We start from the raw sequence: 16,274 nt of genomic DNA, 5'->3' as shown, positions 1-16,274 counted from the left end.
GCAGTATGTAAGTCTTAAGTGCTATTGCTATAGACTTTTCTATGTCTGTATGTTTGTACCCTGCCTTTATCATTTTTAAAAATAATTCAAGTGGATGAATATATCCAACACACCTTCTTCCTTTTAATTTCCCCAGAATAAAATTGTGGGGGTTGATTTTATTATGTTAATTTATTATGTGACTCTTCTTTTATTAGTTTTATTGTTTTTATATGGAGGTTTTATATTCTGTAAGCCACCTTGAGTCGCCATGTGCAAATAGGTAGCAATATAAATTCAATCAATCAATCAATCAATCAATAACAACCCTGGAAGTTGGGTTGGGCTAAGAGACAGGAAGGGACCCAAAGTCACCCAGCTGGCTTTCATGGCTAAGATGGGACTAGAACTCACCATCGCCTGGGGATTGGCCTAAAATCACTCCATTGACTTCCATGCCTAAGGCAGAACTTTAACACGTCTCCCTCTTTCTAGCTGAGTATTTTAACCCCTGTAAGGTTTAATTATAAAATCACTTTGCTGAAAGTGATCAGAGGGATCTCAGTGGGAAATAAATCATTCCTGCTGTTGGGTTGATAATTTTATTGTTGATCGTTTTACAGGTAATCCTTAACTTACAACCGTTCATTTAGCCATCACTTGACGTAACAGTGACCCCGTGAAACGTGTTTTAGGGTCATCACAGCATCCCCATGGTCATGTGATCATTGTCAGGGTTCCGGCGATAGCCTTAATTAAATCATGACTCTTGAAAAAACTTCAAGCTTCAAAAAAACTCAAAAGATTTATGAGGAGCAACATGCCGGCATTAACCTAAATGAGGCCAACTCTGGCCTATGTAATTCAGTCACCTGTGACCCTGTTTCCCCCTTTCCCCTGGGTGTATCCAGGGGTGGGAGTCCAATTTTTAACAACTGGTTCTGTGGGCGTGGCTTAGGTAGTGGGCAGGGCTTGGTGGTCATGTGACTGGGTGGACATGGCTTGGTGGTCATGTTATTGGCCGGGTGTGGCCAACTCAATATCACTCACATCAAGGCACGCATCTCCTCGCCTGGCCTCTCATGACTGTGCGGATGCTGCAACAGTCGTAAGTGTGAACAATGGTCATAAGTCATTTTTTTCAGTGCCATTGTAACTTCAAATGGTCCCTCCACACAAGCAAAATACCAGCAAAGGAGGGGAAAAAAACTCCAGAGATGTTCCTGAGACAGGAAGTCTAGTCCTGCCAAGAATGTAAGAAGGGTTAACAGAGAGGCAGTTTCTGTAAGCAACACCAGAATGTTTCCTTCCTGCCTTCCTGACAGGATTAGGCCAGTAATTTCTTTAACAACCAGTTCTCCAAACTGCTTAGAATGTTAACAACCGCTTCTAGCGAATAGGGGCGAACCTGTAGAATCCCACCCCTGGGTGTATCATAAATCAGATTCTCCAATGAAGCATGTTCACGGGCTGGGTGTCATAAATCACGTTCTCCAATAAAGGATTTTCACAGATTCTCTTCCCCCCTTGTTTATGGCAACTTGAAAACAGGCATAGGAATGTTTTACGAATTGACAATCATGTGATTTGGACACTTGGCAACTAGCATGTGTTTGTGACGGTTGCAGCATCATCCCAAGGAGATGTGCTTGCCATTTTTTGCCACCTTCCCAACCCACTCCTCGGAAAGCAAAATCAATGGGAGAAGCTGGATTTGCTTAAACAATCACATGATTTGCTTAACAGCTGCAGTGGTTTACTTAACAACCGTAGCAAAAAAAAAAAAAAAAAATCAGAAAATCGGGCATGTCCCACATAACATCCACCTGGCTCAGCTGTAGAAATTCTGGCCATCCCTAGAGTCATCAATTGTGGTAGCAATACTTGTCTTTTACATTATTTTTTGAGCGGGGCTGTGGGCTCCTTTAGGAGAAGGAACAATAGAAACCGTTAAAGTGCCATTTAACTATGAATACAGCATGCCACGAGACAAACTTCTCTGTAGTTAAAAATAGTCAAAAGCAGAAAGTTCTACAGCCCAAGAAAATCAGAATGTACAATCATAACACCTGGGAGATTCAAGAGGAGGGTCCCCCAACCAAGGCCCCCTTTCTCGTGGATTATTCAACACGGATTTCTCACTCAGCTTTGTTCTTCATGTTCTCTCGGGCACCGCAGGAGTCTGTGCAGCTGGAGTGGCACCTGCCTAGCCCGGAGCCCATCACCGTTCCTTATCTAAGTCCTCTCGTCGTCTGGAAAGAGCTTGAGAGCTTACTGGAAAACGAAGGAGATCACGTGATCACCGTGGCAGAGTTTGTGGACCATCATCCCATTGTCTTCTGGAACCTGGTCTGGTATTTCCGGCGGCTGGACTTACCCAGTAGCTTGCCTGGATTGATCCTGTCCTCCGAACACTGCAATAAAAACTCCAAGGTATGGAAAGCAAAACGTTACGCTAATCGTAAGCACTGATTTTGTCTGGGGAAATCTAACAGATAATTTGTGGTTGTCATTATGGTAATTTAAAGAACGGTGAGAAAAGGGGTGGCAGAACCTGGGGGGCAGGGTGAAAAGGGGTATCAGCCTGGAATCGCTGCGTAGTCACAAAACAACCAACTCCAACCCCCTTTTGAGTATGGTTGACCCTTATCTAACTCAAACAGGTGCTGTTCCTAAATTGAGAAGATTCCTGTGCATCGACTTTTAGCCATAAATCAGTTTAATTGAATCTTTGTGTGTGGACTTGGTCTTTCAAGAATATTTTATGTGTGTGGACTTGGTCTTACAAGAATATTTTAACTAAACTAGATGCTTTATCTCGTGGGTGTTTTTTGTTTTTTTTTAATCTTCCTATATAGAATGTACAGCCTGCTTTACAGTCATGTTAAAGTACAGGTAGTCCTCAACTTACAACCGCAATTGAGCCCCAAAATTTATGTTGCTAAATGAGACAGTCAAGTGAATTTTGCCTCATTTTACGGCCTTTCTTGCCACCATTGTTAAGTGAATGATTGCAGTTGTTATTACTATAGATCCAGCATCCTTGCTGACTGCTGGACAGAAGGTCCCAAAAGGTGAACATATGATCCTTGGGCACTTCAACTGTTATTAATACAGTTGCCAAGCCGTTGACTTTTGATCATGGGGAATTCTTCAACGGTCGTAAGTGTGAAAAATGGTCATAAGTCATTTTAGTGCCCTTGTAACTTTGAACAGTCACTAAATGAAGTATTGTAAGCCGAGGATTACCTGTACTGAAAGCATTCATTTTTGCCATTTCCTGGAATTTCCAGTGCCCCTTCTCATCCTGAGCTAAGTTCCATTTTTCTTCGCATTTCCTGTTCCTTGTGATTTTGCTTTTGTAACTGTACTCAAAATATTTTGTGTTCTCCCTCTACAGATACCCAGGAACTGCATCTTGGAGAATAGCAAACACGTTCTGATTCAGATGTTGTGGGACAATATGAAACTGCACAAAGATCCAGGACAGCCTCTCTATATTCTGTGGAATGCCCAGAGTAAGTTACCGGTATTCTTAAGCATTTTATGGAAAAAAGATTTTTCCCCACTATGTCAGAATCTGGAACTCATAAGCATTAGGAGTTTGAACATGCCATTTTTGTCTTGCAGGTCAAAATCGTACCCTTGTGTTTGAGAGTGAGTGTTGTGTTACGTCTCGCTGTTGCTGAGAAATTATTTGTTTCTTGACTTACTTTGAACCACACACCCCTCTCCTTTCCTAGTGTGTGTGTGTGTATATTTTTTAATGTGGTTGTTTTTGGGCTGACAGCAAAGCATCCTGCCTAGGTATACATTCCCACCCACCCACCCCAGCTACTTTGCGTCCTAGTTTCATTTTCTTTGAGATAAACCCTAGGAATTCTTGCAATAATTTGGAAATGACTTCCAAAAAGTCTTCCTACCTGTTTTGACCTGGCCTTGAAATCAGTATATATGCCGTGGATCAGACTGTCTTCCTTATGGCTGGCTGTTCCCTGTCGCGCTTCATTTGTGGACCCCAGCTTCACCAAATTGCCTTTATGCGATATACTTTTATTTTTAAAACCAGCTGGTAGTCTTGTTTTGGTTTTTTTTGTTGTTGTTGTTCACTGTACTTTCTCAATGTCTTTCTCCAGCTCAGAAATACCCAGTGGTTCGTTTACTACAAAAGGACGACACTTTCTTTAACCAGGAGCTTTTGAGAAGCATGGTGAAGAGTATTAAGACGAACGATGTCTACGGGCCAATGAGCCAAATCCTAGAGAGGTTGAACAAAGGACCTCAAATCAAAAGGCAGAGGTGAGACCAAAGTCTGAAAAGCTGCTTTCTTCCAGGAAAGGAAAAACTCAGAAGATTTAGTCACTCACTTGTTGAGAAGGTCAGCAGAGAACCAAATATTCAGAATAACAGAGTTGGAAGGGACCTTGGAGGTCTTCTAGTCCAACCCCCTGCTAAAGCAAGAAACTTATTCCATTTCTTCTTAAAAACTGCCAGTGATGGAGCACCCACAACAGGCAAGGCATTCCAGTGGTTAATTGTTCTCCTTGTCAGGCAATTTCTCCTAGGTTGCTTCTCTCCTTGATTAGTTTCCATCCGTTGCTTCTTGTCCTGCCTTCAGGTGCTTTGGAGAATAGCTTGACTCCCTCTTCTTTGGGGCAGCCCCTTAGATATATTGAAAGACTGCCATGGTGTCGTCCCTTCTTTTCATTCCTTCCGTGTTCCTTCTCTTCCAAAACAATTGGGGCATCTGGATTTTGAGTTATGTTGCAATATTTTTTGTCCCACTGGGTTCCTTAGTTTAGGCCCACACATTGTATTGAGATGGGTTGAAGCATCTTGCCTTGGGCTGGGTGTTTGGCAGGACTGCAGCCATTCAGTAAAACAGGCCTGGCTTAGTCATTAAAAAGCCCTAATTGCATTTTTTATTATTATTATTATTTTTAAAAAAATTGTATGCTTGCCCATCTTGAACAAGGAATAGGGTGACATGATCAATGTCTTCCAGTACTTGAGGGCCTATCACAGAGAGGAGGGGGGTCAACCTATTTTCCAAAGCACCTGAGTGTAGGACAAGAAGCAACGGATGGACACTAATCAAGGAGAGAAGCAACCTAGAACTAAGGAGACATTTCCTGACAGAACAATTGATCAGTGGAACAACTTGCCTCCAGAAATTATGGCTGTTCCATCTGTGGAGATTTTCAAGAAGAAACTACTAGACAGCCATTTATCTGGAATGGTATAAAGTCTCCTGCTCAAGCAAGGGTTAGACTAGATGACCTCCAAGGTCCCTTCCAGCCTTATTTATTCTAATACAAGCTCACAGCAGTTCTGAATGGTTGACCTTTTCCTCGAGAAGATGCTTCCAGATGGCATTTTATCCCGTAAGAATGGAGCGTGGTTGGAAATCGTTGTAAAACGCGAGCTATTTTTACACCAGCACTTCCCTGTAAAAATAGCCTGCATTTTTTTAAACATTTCCAAATATGTTCTGTGCTTAATGGGATTTGTCATGTCACAAAAGACTTCGCTTCTTATTGCCCCTGCTTCCTTTTTGTGGCCCGTTGCAGGGTGATCCCTTGATTTTGAGCAACTCCACCCATTCGCAGGCGTTTGATGCTCCTCATTTCAATGAAGAATGAACTTAAGAAATATCCAAAACTACTAATCAGACCAAATCTTAACAAAATTCAGTCATCCACGCTCAATTCCTCAGATTCAGCATAATGTCAGCTGGTGCTCCATTCAAAATCCAAGAAAGAAATATTTAGACTCCGTTAATGAGAGAAAATATATCTTTTACTGGAAATCAAGTGGTAGCATCAAAGGAATTCTGATTCTGAGGAATTGAGCGCGAAAATCACATATACAAAGTGAAGGCAATGTTCCCACCCACAAAAGTTCAAACTGTCCATCCAATTAAAATTGTATATAATCTCATGTGGGCCTCTTCAGGTGGTGATACAGGCATCTGTCCGTTGACCTTGGCCTATTTTGATAAAGAGTTGCGCCTGCGCATAGAACAGCAAAGAAGCATAAACAAGAAACTTTCCCGCCCCCAAGTTATAATTTATTCTCGAAGCTTTCCGCTCACTTCCCACAATTCTTTACCTCTCCTCCTCCCCCATTACTATGGCAGCCGAAAGATGCAAAGCAAAGGAAAGAAATATTGAAGGCTGACATTGGGGATTATATCTCAAAATCTCCACAATTTCTAATCCTTAAAAGTTTTAAATTCACAATATATTTTAACGCACTGTTAATATTAATAACACAATTAAATTACGTCCACCTTCTACCCTTGGCTTACTTTTGAGTAGAGTAAATTATATTATCTATTCGTATATATGCTACTATTTTAAGCAACGCTTTATTCTGCTTCTCCTGGAAGGCAATTCTAGAGAGCCCAGAAACCTTAAACAGGCAGTCCTCAACTTACAACCACAAGAGAGCCCCAAACTTTTGTTGCTAAACGAGAAATTTGTTTTGCTTTGCCCCATTTTATGACGAGCCTTGCCACGGTTGTTAAATGAACCCCTGCAATACGTTCATTGTTAAATTAGGAACACGGTTGTTAAGTGAATCTGGCTTCCCTCTGTTGACTCCGCTTAGAAGGTCGCAAAAGATGATCACGTGATTCCAGGACACTGCGACCGTCATAACTTTGAACCAGTTGCCAAAGTTGTCTGAATTTGGATAATGTGACCATGGGGATTGTAAAGTGTGCAAAATGGTCATAAGTCACTTTTTTCAGTGCCCTCGTAATCTCGAACAGTCACTAAACTGAATTGTTGCTAAGTTGAGGAATTCCTGTTCCTTGTGTTCTGTGCCTAACAGGTCCGACATCGTGGGCAAGAAAAAGATAATGAAAATGAAATGATTTTGTTAAAAAAAAATCAACAGTATCTTACTGGGGTTGGAAAAAAAACCCTCGTCGAATTTAAATCAGATTAAAAAAATAAAACTTCCCCATTTTATTTTTGTCTATTTTGTTTCAGGAGTCTTTATAGAGAGATACTATTTCTCTCTCTCGTTGCTCTTGGAAGAGATAATATCGATATAGGTAAGTGGTCCGTGATGTTCTCCTAAGCATCCTTTAAATGTTTACTGCAAACATTCGCTTCTGGGCTTAGAAAGCATATTTGTATTTGAAAAGTGTAGAGTCCTCTATCATCTATCTGTCATCTATCATCTATCTATATCATATCTATGTATCTATGTATTTCTAATCTATTTATATTTGTTTATTAGCTACCTATCATCATTTATTATCTGTCTATCTGTTCCATTTCTCTCTTTGTCTGTCTATCTTCTATCCTACCTACCTACCTACCTATTAGCAATCTCTATCTATGTCTCTGTCTTTTTATCTTTTTATCTAATCTATCTATCTCTATCTATCATCAATCTCTTATCTGTGTCTCTGTCTTTCTATCTTTTTCTCTAATCTATCATCAATCTCTGTCTTTCTATCTTTTTCTCTATATCTATCTATCTATCTATCTATATCTATCTATCTATCTATCTATCTATCTCTATATATATACCTATCATCAATCTCTGTCTCTTTCTTTTTCTCTAATCTCTCTATATCTATCTATCTATCTATCTATCTATCTATCTATCTATCTCTCTCTATCATCAATCTCTTATCTGTGTCTCTGTCTTTCTATCTTTTTCTCTAATCTATCATCAATCTCTGTCTTTCTATCTTTTTCTCTATCTATCTATCTATCTATATCTATCTATCTATCTATCTATCTATCTATCTATCTATCTATCTATCTATCTCTATATATATATCTATCATCAATCTCTGTGTCTGTCTTTCTTTTTCTCTAATCTCTCTATATCTATCTATCTATCTATCTATCTATCTATCTATCTATCTATATCATCAATCTCTTATCTGTGTCTCTGTCTTTCTATCTTTTCTCTAATCTATCATCAATCTCTGTCTTTCTATCTTTTTATCTATCTATCTATCTATCTATCTATCTATCTATCTATCTATCTATCTATCTATCTATCTATCTATCTCTATCATCAATCTCTTATCTGTGTCTCTGTCTTTCTATCTTTTTCTCTATCTATCTATCTATCTATCTATCTATCTATCTATCTATCTATCTATCTATATCTATCATCAATCTCTGTGTCTCTGTCTTTCTTTTTCTCTAATCTCTCTCTCTCTCTCTCTCTCTATCTATCTATCTATCTATCTCTATCATCAATCTCTTATCTGTGTCTCTGTCTTTCTATCTTTTTCTCTATCTATCATCAATCTCTATCTCTATTTGTCTTTCTTTTTCTCTAACATATATCTACATATCTATCCATCCACTGACCCACCTACTGACTCACCAACCTACCTACCTATCTACCGATCTAATCTGCCCTACCTGCCTGTATAAGCCCCGTGCTATAGGTATTTTCTTCCTCCCCCTCCAGATGCTTTCGACAGAGAATACAAAATGGCTTACGACCGTCTCACCGCAAACCAGGTCAAGAACACCCACAACTGTGATCGGCCCCCCAGTACCGGCGTGATGGAGTGTCGAAAGACATTTGGGGAGCCGTATCTTTAGACAGAACCAGGGCGCGTCACAAGGTGCTTCGTAGGTGAACAGCCGCCGCCGCCTCTTCCGCCGCCTTCAGAAAGACCCTGCTTCCTCCCCCACCGAGGAAAAGGCCCTGGGCCTTTGTCGAAAGGAGAATTCCTGCAGGGAACACAATCCCGGGATTATGAAAGACACACACACACACACACACACACACACACACACACAGAGGCTCCAGTGGGGGGTGTCTCCCTTCATCTTGAGGCAGGTGATGAGCCATGTGGCGTAGAATCTGGAGCATTTTGCGGCAGAAAAGGGCAGGTGAGGATGGAGCAGAAACATGCAGGGAAGGGAGCGATGCCTCAAATAAGCTTTCGAAAGAAACTGTTTGCCGAGAAGGTGCGAAACGTTGGCAGAAAGCAGACCAGAGTTATATTATAACAGATTTTAAATTATTTATAGCAAGTTCATATTTTTTTAATTTTTTTAAATTCCAAGAGCGAACTGAGGGGGACTTCGGCGCCTAAAACAATACTTTTTCAGAAATATTGCTGTCTCTGGATTCCCCCCCCCCTTTTTTTTTCTAAAGAAACACTTCTTTCGTTTTGCTTTTTTTTTTTTTAATGTAGCGCAGAACTTTCAGTACTCCATTTCCTCTTCTGCATAATCTGTATTTACCTAGCTCAATTTAGCTGACGAGTATTGCTGACCAAGTAATAGGAAGCTTTGATCCGTTCATCAAATCTGACACTGTTTGAAACGTTGAAGCCGACGTCACTTCTGTTCCTCGGAGCTGAGTTTCTCCAATATTTTTTCTGTAAAAGACCTGATTGAACATTAGAAGCAACTGCAAATCTTCGCAAAGAACGATCTAAACAGGGCTGTGGGGCAGAGTGCACCCTTCTCCGTATAGGTAGTCCTTGACTTACAACCAGGGGTGGGATTCAGTTTTTTTAACAACCGGTACTGTGGGCGTGGCCAGATGGGCATGTCCATGTGACTGGGTGGGTGTGGCTTGCGTGCACAATAATGACTGACTAGGAGGGGAGGGGCGGGCGGAGAGGGGCGGGGCCAGCCAGGGGCACGATTGCCAGTTTTCCGAACTGCGCAGAATCATAACAACCGATTCTCTAGAACCGGTCCAAACCGGTAGAATCCCACCCTTGCTTATGACCACAATTAGGACCAGAATTCCCATCGCTAGGCGAAGCAATTGTTTAAACGGGTCGCACGTGATGTTACAACCTTTTTTGCCCCGGTTGTTAAACAAATCACTGCCATCGTTAAGTCAGTTGCTCAATTAATCCAGCTTTCCCCACTGACTTTGCTTGTCGTAAGCCGGCTGGGATGGTCACAAGTGGCGATCACATGATCTCAGGACATTGCAACCATCGTAAATGCATGCCAAGCATCCACATTTTAACCACATAATTGGTGCTGTGATGGTTGTGAGTGTAGAGATTCGTGGTAAGTGACCTTTTTTTTCAGTTGCTGTTGCAACTTTGGACGGTTTTAAGTCAAGGACTATCTGCATATTGAAGGGAGGAGCTGAGCGTTTGGAAGGCTACAAATATTCAGTATTGCATCTTTTCACTTTCCGTTGTTCCTGTCCATGCTTCTCGGTTTCCCAGGAACCGGAGGATGCGGCCTCCCATATTTCAAACGGGCACTTTGATGGAGAATTAGGTGTCTGTAAAAGCAACTCCCTGCAAAGAGGTTCAGAGTGCTTCAAATTCAAATCCTGCGCACTGCCAAAGATGCTTTGGAGGGCTTAGGAACATGGGAATAGCATCTGGAAGCAGCCGTGTCTTCCCTGTGTTGGGCATGACTGATCCTTGCAAAAGACACAGTTGATTTCCAAAATATTATTCTTATGGTTTCATCTTTCTTATTATTTAATTCAGGAGTCTCCAAACTCGGCAACTTTAAGACTTGGGGAGTTCAACATAAGCTGGCTGGGGAACTCTGGGAGTTGAACTCCACAAGTCTTAAAGTTGGCTGAGTTTGGAGACCCCAAATCTAATTTAAAAGCAGATTTTTATCAGATTCAAGTCTGTACTAATAACGAAGGGATGACGATGTATGCTTGACGCCAGGAAAAAATACTTTCAGTATAAAAATCTAAAGTCAAAGTGTGATTCCGTGGTCACATCCACTCGTTTTCTTTTCAACAGGATGGAAACGGTTTGTCCTCCTTCTTCCCTTTTTCCAGGGTGGTTTTAAACTTTGCATACTTTTCCAAGAGGCCCAGGATTTCTTACTGGTCCCCACATACAATAAATGCTAATTTGTGGTTTTTTTTAAGGTCATCCCAAACTAGCTGCTCCGTTGCATCTTAATAATTGCATTATTGAAACGTCGATTCCATCAGTCCCCCTCGCTTTTGAAGGTTTCAAACAGCATTTGCCCTTCCATTTAAAGAAACTGAAATCTGAAACCATTATATACTATGGAAAGCTATAAGAATCTAAGGGACAATCCAACAAGATTTTTCTTCTTGCCATTCTACTGCCAGTTTCCCTGGTGAACCATACCTTTCTACAGTTCAGTATCCAACTTTTATTTATTGTTGAATTTTTAGACTGCCCTCTCTAGGAACCATGTGATAAAGCTGGATGTTTTAAATTTCTAAAGTCACTTACCGCCAACGATTTAGCAATTTTGGGATATGTGTCTGTTAAGTTCCTAAGTTATTGAATCTCGAGAGGAAACAAATATAAGCACCTACGCAGTACTTCATTTGTGCACTACAGGTCATCTTCGTTTTGCGACCACAGTTGGGACTGGCTGTTCGGTCGTTAAATGAAGCAGAAAAAGAAAACCCATGATGCGCTTATGATCTGACTTCGGCTTTCCTTTGCTTTACCAATCTATGAAGGTCGTAAATGTGTGAGAATTGCTCTCCTATAGCCAATGTTGTAACTGTGGACAGTCGCTAAATAAGGCAGTTGCTAAAGGAGGACTCACTTAGAAGGTGCCAGCTTCCAGACTGTAGGAAAGCCACTATTTTACAGCCACGGCGGAAGGAAGGGTCAGCTTCTTCCTGAGCTGTAAATGAGGGACTAAGAGAACCACTAGTCAGACCCAATGTTTAAGCTGGAAACCATCATTCATTTACTTTTGGCAGATTTGCTTCCTGATTAGGGACGTTTGCTTGGAGCAGGGGGTCCCCAAACTTGGCAACTCTAAGACTTGTGGACTTCAACTCCCAGAATTCTCTAGCCAGCAAAGCTTAAAGTTGGCAGGTTTGGAGAACTCTGGCTTGGAGTTTGCTTCACCCAAGAGAACTATAATGACGGGGGGAAAAAATAGATAGTCCTTAATTTACAATCACAATTCAGCCCAGAATTTCTGTTGCTAAGTGAGAAACGCGTTCAGTGGATTTTGCTCCATTTGACGACTTTTCTTGTTGAGTGAATCACTGCCGTTGTTAAGTCAGCAACTCTGGTTGTTAAGTGAATCTGAAGCTCACCAATGACTCCGGAACACTGCGACCGTCATAAATATGAGCCAGTTGGCAAGCATCCAAGTTTTAAATCGTGACCAATAGGAATCATACCACGGTAATAAGTGTGGGAAATGGTCATAAGTCGCTTTTTTTTTCAGTGCCGTTGTAACTTCAAATGGACACCAAATGAACTGTCGTAAGTCGAGGACTACCCTGTAGTCTCATTGTAATGAAAGCACTTCCTGTGAGCTCCCCTTTAGGTGTGGTTGAGTCAAAGATCGCGGCAAAAAGTACCCGGCTGCTACCAAAAAGAGATTAACCATCGTTCAGTTGAAGTCAAGAGTTACAGTCTTTCACAGCAGGCCGGTATGGACAGTCTTCATGGACTGTTCTGACCCAAACCTGGTTCCGAGAGAGAGAACACAAGAGAAAGGTACCAGCGCATCCTTTTACTGTTTCATTTACGAACCCTGTTTCTTCACGGACAAAAGGCTGCTTCCAACTAATTAGCTTCGATAAGGAAGAGCCTGGCCAAGTTTTTGCAAGGCTGCCAAGAACAACAGATAAAAGTTCCTAAACAATAAATCAGAATCTCCAAATACCAACTCAGATATTCTAACATCCGCCAGGCTCGAGTATCAAACTTCTTTGCCTTCTGCAAAGAACTGCAGTTTCTCAGCTGGCTTTTTTATCTCTTAAGGGAGGGGCCATTACTATGCAGCCCTGCTCCAGAGTCGCCCGTGCTGCTGCAGCTGCTCTTTCCTTCGAGCAGTCCTGTGCGCAGATGCACCGGGCACAGGCTCCTCGGGGTCCTCTTCATCATTGCTGCCAGCCTCCACAATCTCCAAAGGCAGCCTTCCGTTCCCTGATGGTCCTGGCCCCATCCCTGCATCACACGCAGGCCCCTCATCTGAGTCCTCGCTCTCCGAGACCTCAGCCATCCCCACCTGCTGCTGGCAAACCACAACATGGACACCCAGAGTAACTAAGAGGTGTTCAATGGTATAAAACCAGAAACATCACTAGATGCTAAAATCAAAAGACAGCATCTGAATTGCTTTGGCCATGTCATGCGTGCGAATTCATTGCAGAAGGCAACGATGCTAGAAATGGTTGGTGGAACAAGAAGATGGGGCAACCAAGAACCGGCTGGCTTGATCACATCAAACCTGATGCCAAGTTGAACATCCAACAGCCGAAAGAAGTTGTGCCTGAGAGGGTAGCATGGAGAGCACTTGCCTATAAAGTCAACCAAGAGTTGGACACGACTTAAATGGTTAAAAAACAGAGTCTTTAACATCTGCCCCATAGAGGAGGGGGTCAAGCTATTTTCCAAGGCACCTGAAGGCCAGACAAGGAACAATAGATGGAAACTGGTCCAGGAGAGATTCAACCTGGAAATAAGGAGACATTTTCTGACAATGAGAACCATCAACCAATGGAACAGAAGTTTTGGGAGCTTCATCACTGGAGGCTTTCAAGAAGAGACTGGACTGCCATCTGTCAGAAATAGTGTAGGGTCTCCTGCTTGGGCAAGGGGTTGGAACTACAAGGTCCCTTCCAACTCGGTTAATCTGTTAATCTCATTAACCATTTAATGATCTGCTACATATCCATGGCATCAAATTCAGGAAGTGAAACCTTACCTTGACCTTATCTGTATGGTCAAACAATACAGGTAATCCTAGGCTTACAACCACAAATTGAGCCCAAAATTGATCTTTCTCACTACCTAATTCAATTTATAGCCATTTTGGAGAACAAAGAGGCCTCTGCTGACCAAAGTGCTGCTTCATTTTATATTCCTTTAAAAAGCAACCCGAGACTTTTTATTATTGTTATTAATTTTTAAAAACAGTGAATGAAAATGAAATGTGGCATTCCCTTCTCTGAGCATCCTGTTTTGCCCTAATATTTTGGAACACTTTTTGTACTTCCACTCGTCATGAAACCAGTCTCCCCTCTGTTTGCTTCAGGGTATCAGACGGAACAAAATGTTTGTAAAACGCTGTAATGTATAAATAGGGCTTTATCAAGAATCTGATAAGGGGTTTTATCTTAGTAACTTAGCATTTCAGTAGGAAATATTTTACTCCCAAAGACAGAAATGGAGACTTGTTACATGTAAATGTGTATATAAAACAAAAGAAAGAAAAATAAAATCAGTGGGTTTCCAGAAAGTAGTTTTATCTCTCAAAAATATGATCTCACTGGAATTTCAAAACAGACATTTTATTAATTTGCAAAAGAGCACTTTCACAAAGGAATGGTTGTAGATTTGTATATACGAACTGTTTACATTTTGTTTACCAAAAAAAGGACATTGGTTCAAGTGTTTATTTTTGGTTTCAATTTGTAGGTCAATTTTGAGGTGTATATTTCAATCTTCACAATGGGAAAAAGTATTTTTTTCCCCTGAAATGTCATAGAAAAAAAAGAAGACTATTTAAAGTTTTACAAAGACTCAATAAAGAAAAGTTAAAAAAAAAGTTGCTTGTCAGTATTTTTTGTTATCAAGCAGGAATACCTGTAATTTATTTACACTTATTTTCAGGCTTCAGTATCGAGAGTGGATTGCAACAGAAACAAGACCTGCAGGCTGCAATATTCTTGTTTTTTTTTTCTATTTTCTGCTTTATATCTCCAGCACAATGCTGTCAGCTCTGCAAGATAGACCAAGGCTGACTGCATTTATTAACACTCTTAACTACACTATCTAGTAACAGCATCTTGTGTCTTCCCTCCCCTCCCTCTATATCCCATAATATCTCAAGGGCCAACTTGAGTCTCTTCTACATAATACGCCCTTCCCAGGGCTTAAGCTTCTGCCCATGTTTTTGTAATGCCTTCTGAACACAGGCAGTTCTCAAAACCATTTGTTTAGGTGAACGTTTTACCTGTCTAGTTGTGTCCAACTCCAGGGGTCATGTCTTATTTCCTAGCTGAGGGAGCCAGCATTGTCCAAAGACTTTTCGGTGGTTGTATAGCCAGCATGACTATACGCTGAGGTGCACGGAACATCATTACCTTCCCACCAAAGTGGTACCTATTCATCTACTCATGTTTACATGCCTTCAAACTAGGTGGGCAGAAGCTGGGGCACGAATGGGAGCCCACCCATCGCGCGGCGCTCGGGTCTCGAACCTGAGCTGTCATTTTTACAGTTGACAAGCTCAGCATCTTTGACCTCTGATCGCGGCCCCTTAACCGCTTAGCGTCATTCGAAGTTACAACAGGACTGAGAAAAGTGATTTGCAACCAGTCCTTGCACTTGAGACTTGTGCAGTACTTCTACAGTCATGTGATCAAAATGCAGGCCCTTGGCAACTGGCATGTGTTTAGGATGGTTTTCTTAGCAACGTTGCTGATGTGGTTTGCTTGCGTATCCCATGGAATGGAATAGAATATTGGAATGAGGAATGGAATGGAGTAGAATAGAAATAGAATAGAAAAGAATATTGGAATGAGGAATGTAGTAGAATAGAATAGAATAGAATAGAATAGAATAGAATAGAATATTGGGATGAAGAATAGAATAGAATAGAATAGAATAGAATAGAATAGAATAGAATAGAATAGAATAGAATATTGGAAGGAATAAAATGGAATGGAATGGAATGGAATAGAATAGAATAGAATAGAATATCGGGATGAAGAATAGAATAGAACAGAATAGAATAGAATAGAATAGAATAGAATAGAATAGAATAGAATTCTTTATTGGCCAAGTGTGATTGGACACACAAGGAATTTGTCTTTGGTGTATAAGTTCTCAGTATACATAAAAGAAAAAGAAAAGAAAAAGAAAATACATTCATCAAGAATCATAAAATACAACACTTAGTGATAGTCATAGGTTACTAATAACCAATCAAACCATACTGGGAAACAAATAGAACTATAAATTGTAGAGATACAAGCAACATGGTTATAGTCATAAGTGGGAAGAGATAAGTACTAGGAAGGATGAGAAGAAAATAGTGATACAGTCTTAGTAAATAGTTGGACAGTGTTGAGGGAATTATTTCTTTAGCAGAGTGATGGCGTTTGGGGAAAAACTGTCCTTGTGTCTAGTTGTTCTGATGTGCAGTGCTCTATAACGTCGTTTTGAGGAAGAAGTTGAAACAGTTTATGTCCGGGATGTGAGGGGTCTCTTTCTGGACTGGAGGCCTTCGCTATTTTGTTTTTATCCTGCTTAAAAACTGGAGCATCACCCTGTGGCTTTGGGCAGGAGATCAGCCAGTTGACTGAACCCATCAGTTTTTATTTTATTTTTCATTTTATTT

At 41.0% G+C, this 16,274-nt stretch overlaps 1 protein-coding gene across 2 annotated transcripts in view; it reads left to right on the top strand.

Annotated features, from left to right (window-relative positions):
• Positions 1-8,995, top strand: part of DENND4A (DENN domain containing 4A) — an 86,952-nt gene extending 77,957 nt beyond the window's left edge. The window contains exons 29-34 of one of the 2 annotated variants that reach the window (XM_087972927.1): positions 2,158-2,412; positions 3,380-3,497; positions 3,610-3,636; positions 4,116-4,278; positions 6,978-7,042; positions 8,431-8,995. In XM_087972927.1, coding sequence (XP_087829053.1) covers positions 2,158-2,412; positions 3,380-3,497; positions 3,610-3,636; positions 4,116-4,278; positions 6,978-7,042; positions 8,431-8,567 — 765 coding nt within the window. In that variant the 3' untranslated portion in view covers positions 8,568-8,995. The remainder of the gene's footprint in view (positions 1-2,157; positions 2,413-3,379; positions 3,498-3,609; positions 3,637-4,115; positions 4,279-6,977; positions 7,043-8,430) is intronic. The other variant, XM_026673110.2, reaches the window with a different exon arrangement.
• The last annotated feature ends 7,279 nt before the right edge of the window (positions 8,996-16,274 follow it).

This window comes from Notechis scutatus, chromosome 11, assembly GCF_049901735.1.
Source record: "Notechis scutatus isolate UNSWTSFEM ecotype Mainland chromosome 11, rNotScu1.2, whole genome shotgun sequence".
NCBI classification, from domain to species: domain Eukaryota; kingdom Metazoa; phylum Chordata; class Lepidosauria; order Squamata; family Elapidae; genus Notechis; species Notechis scutatus.
Note: the sequence above shows the minus strand (reverse complement) of the source record. Positions and strands in the feature narration are given on the sequence as shown.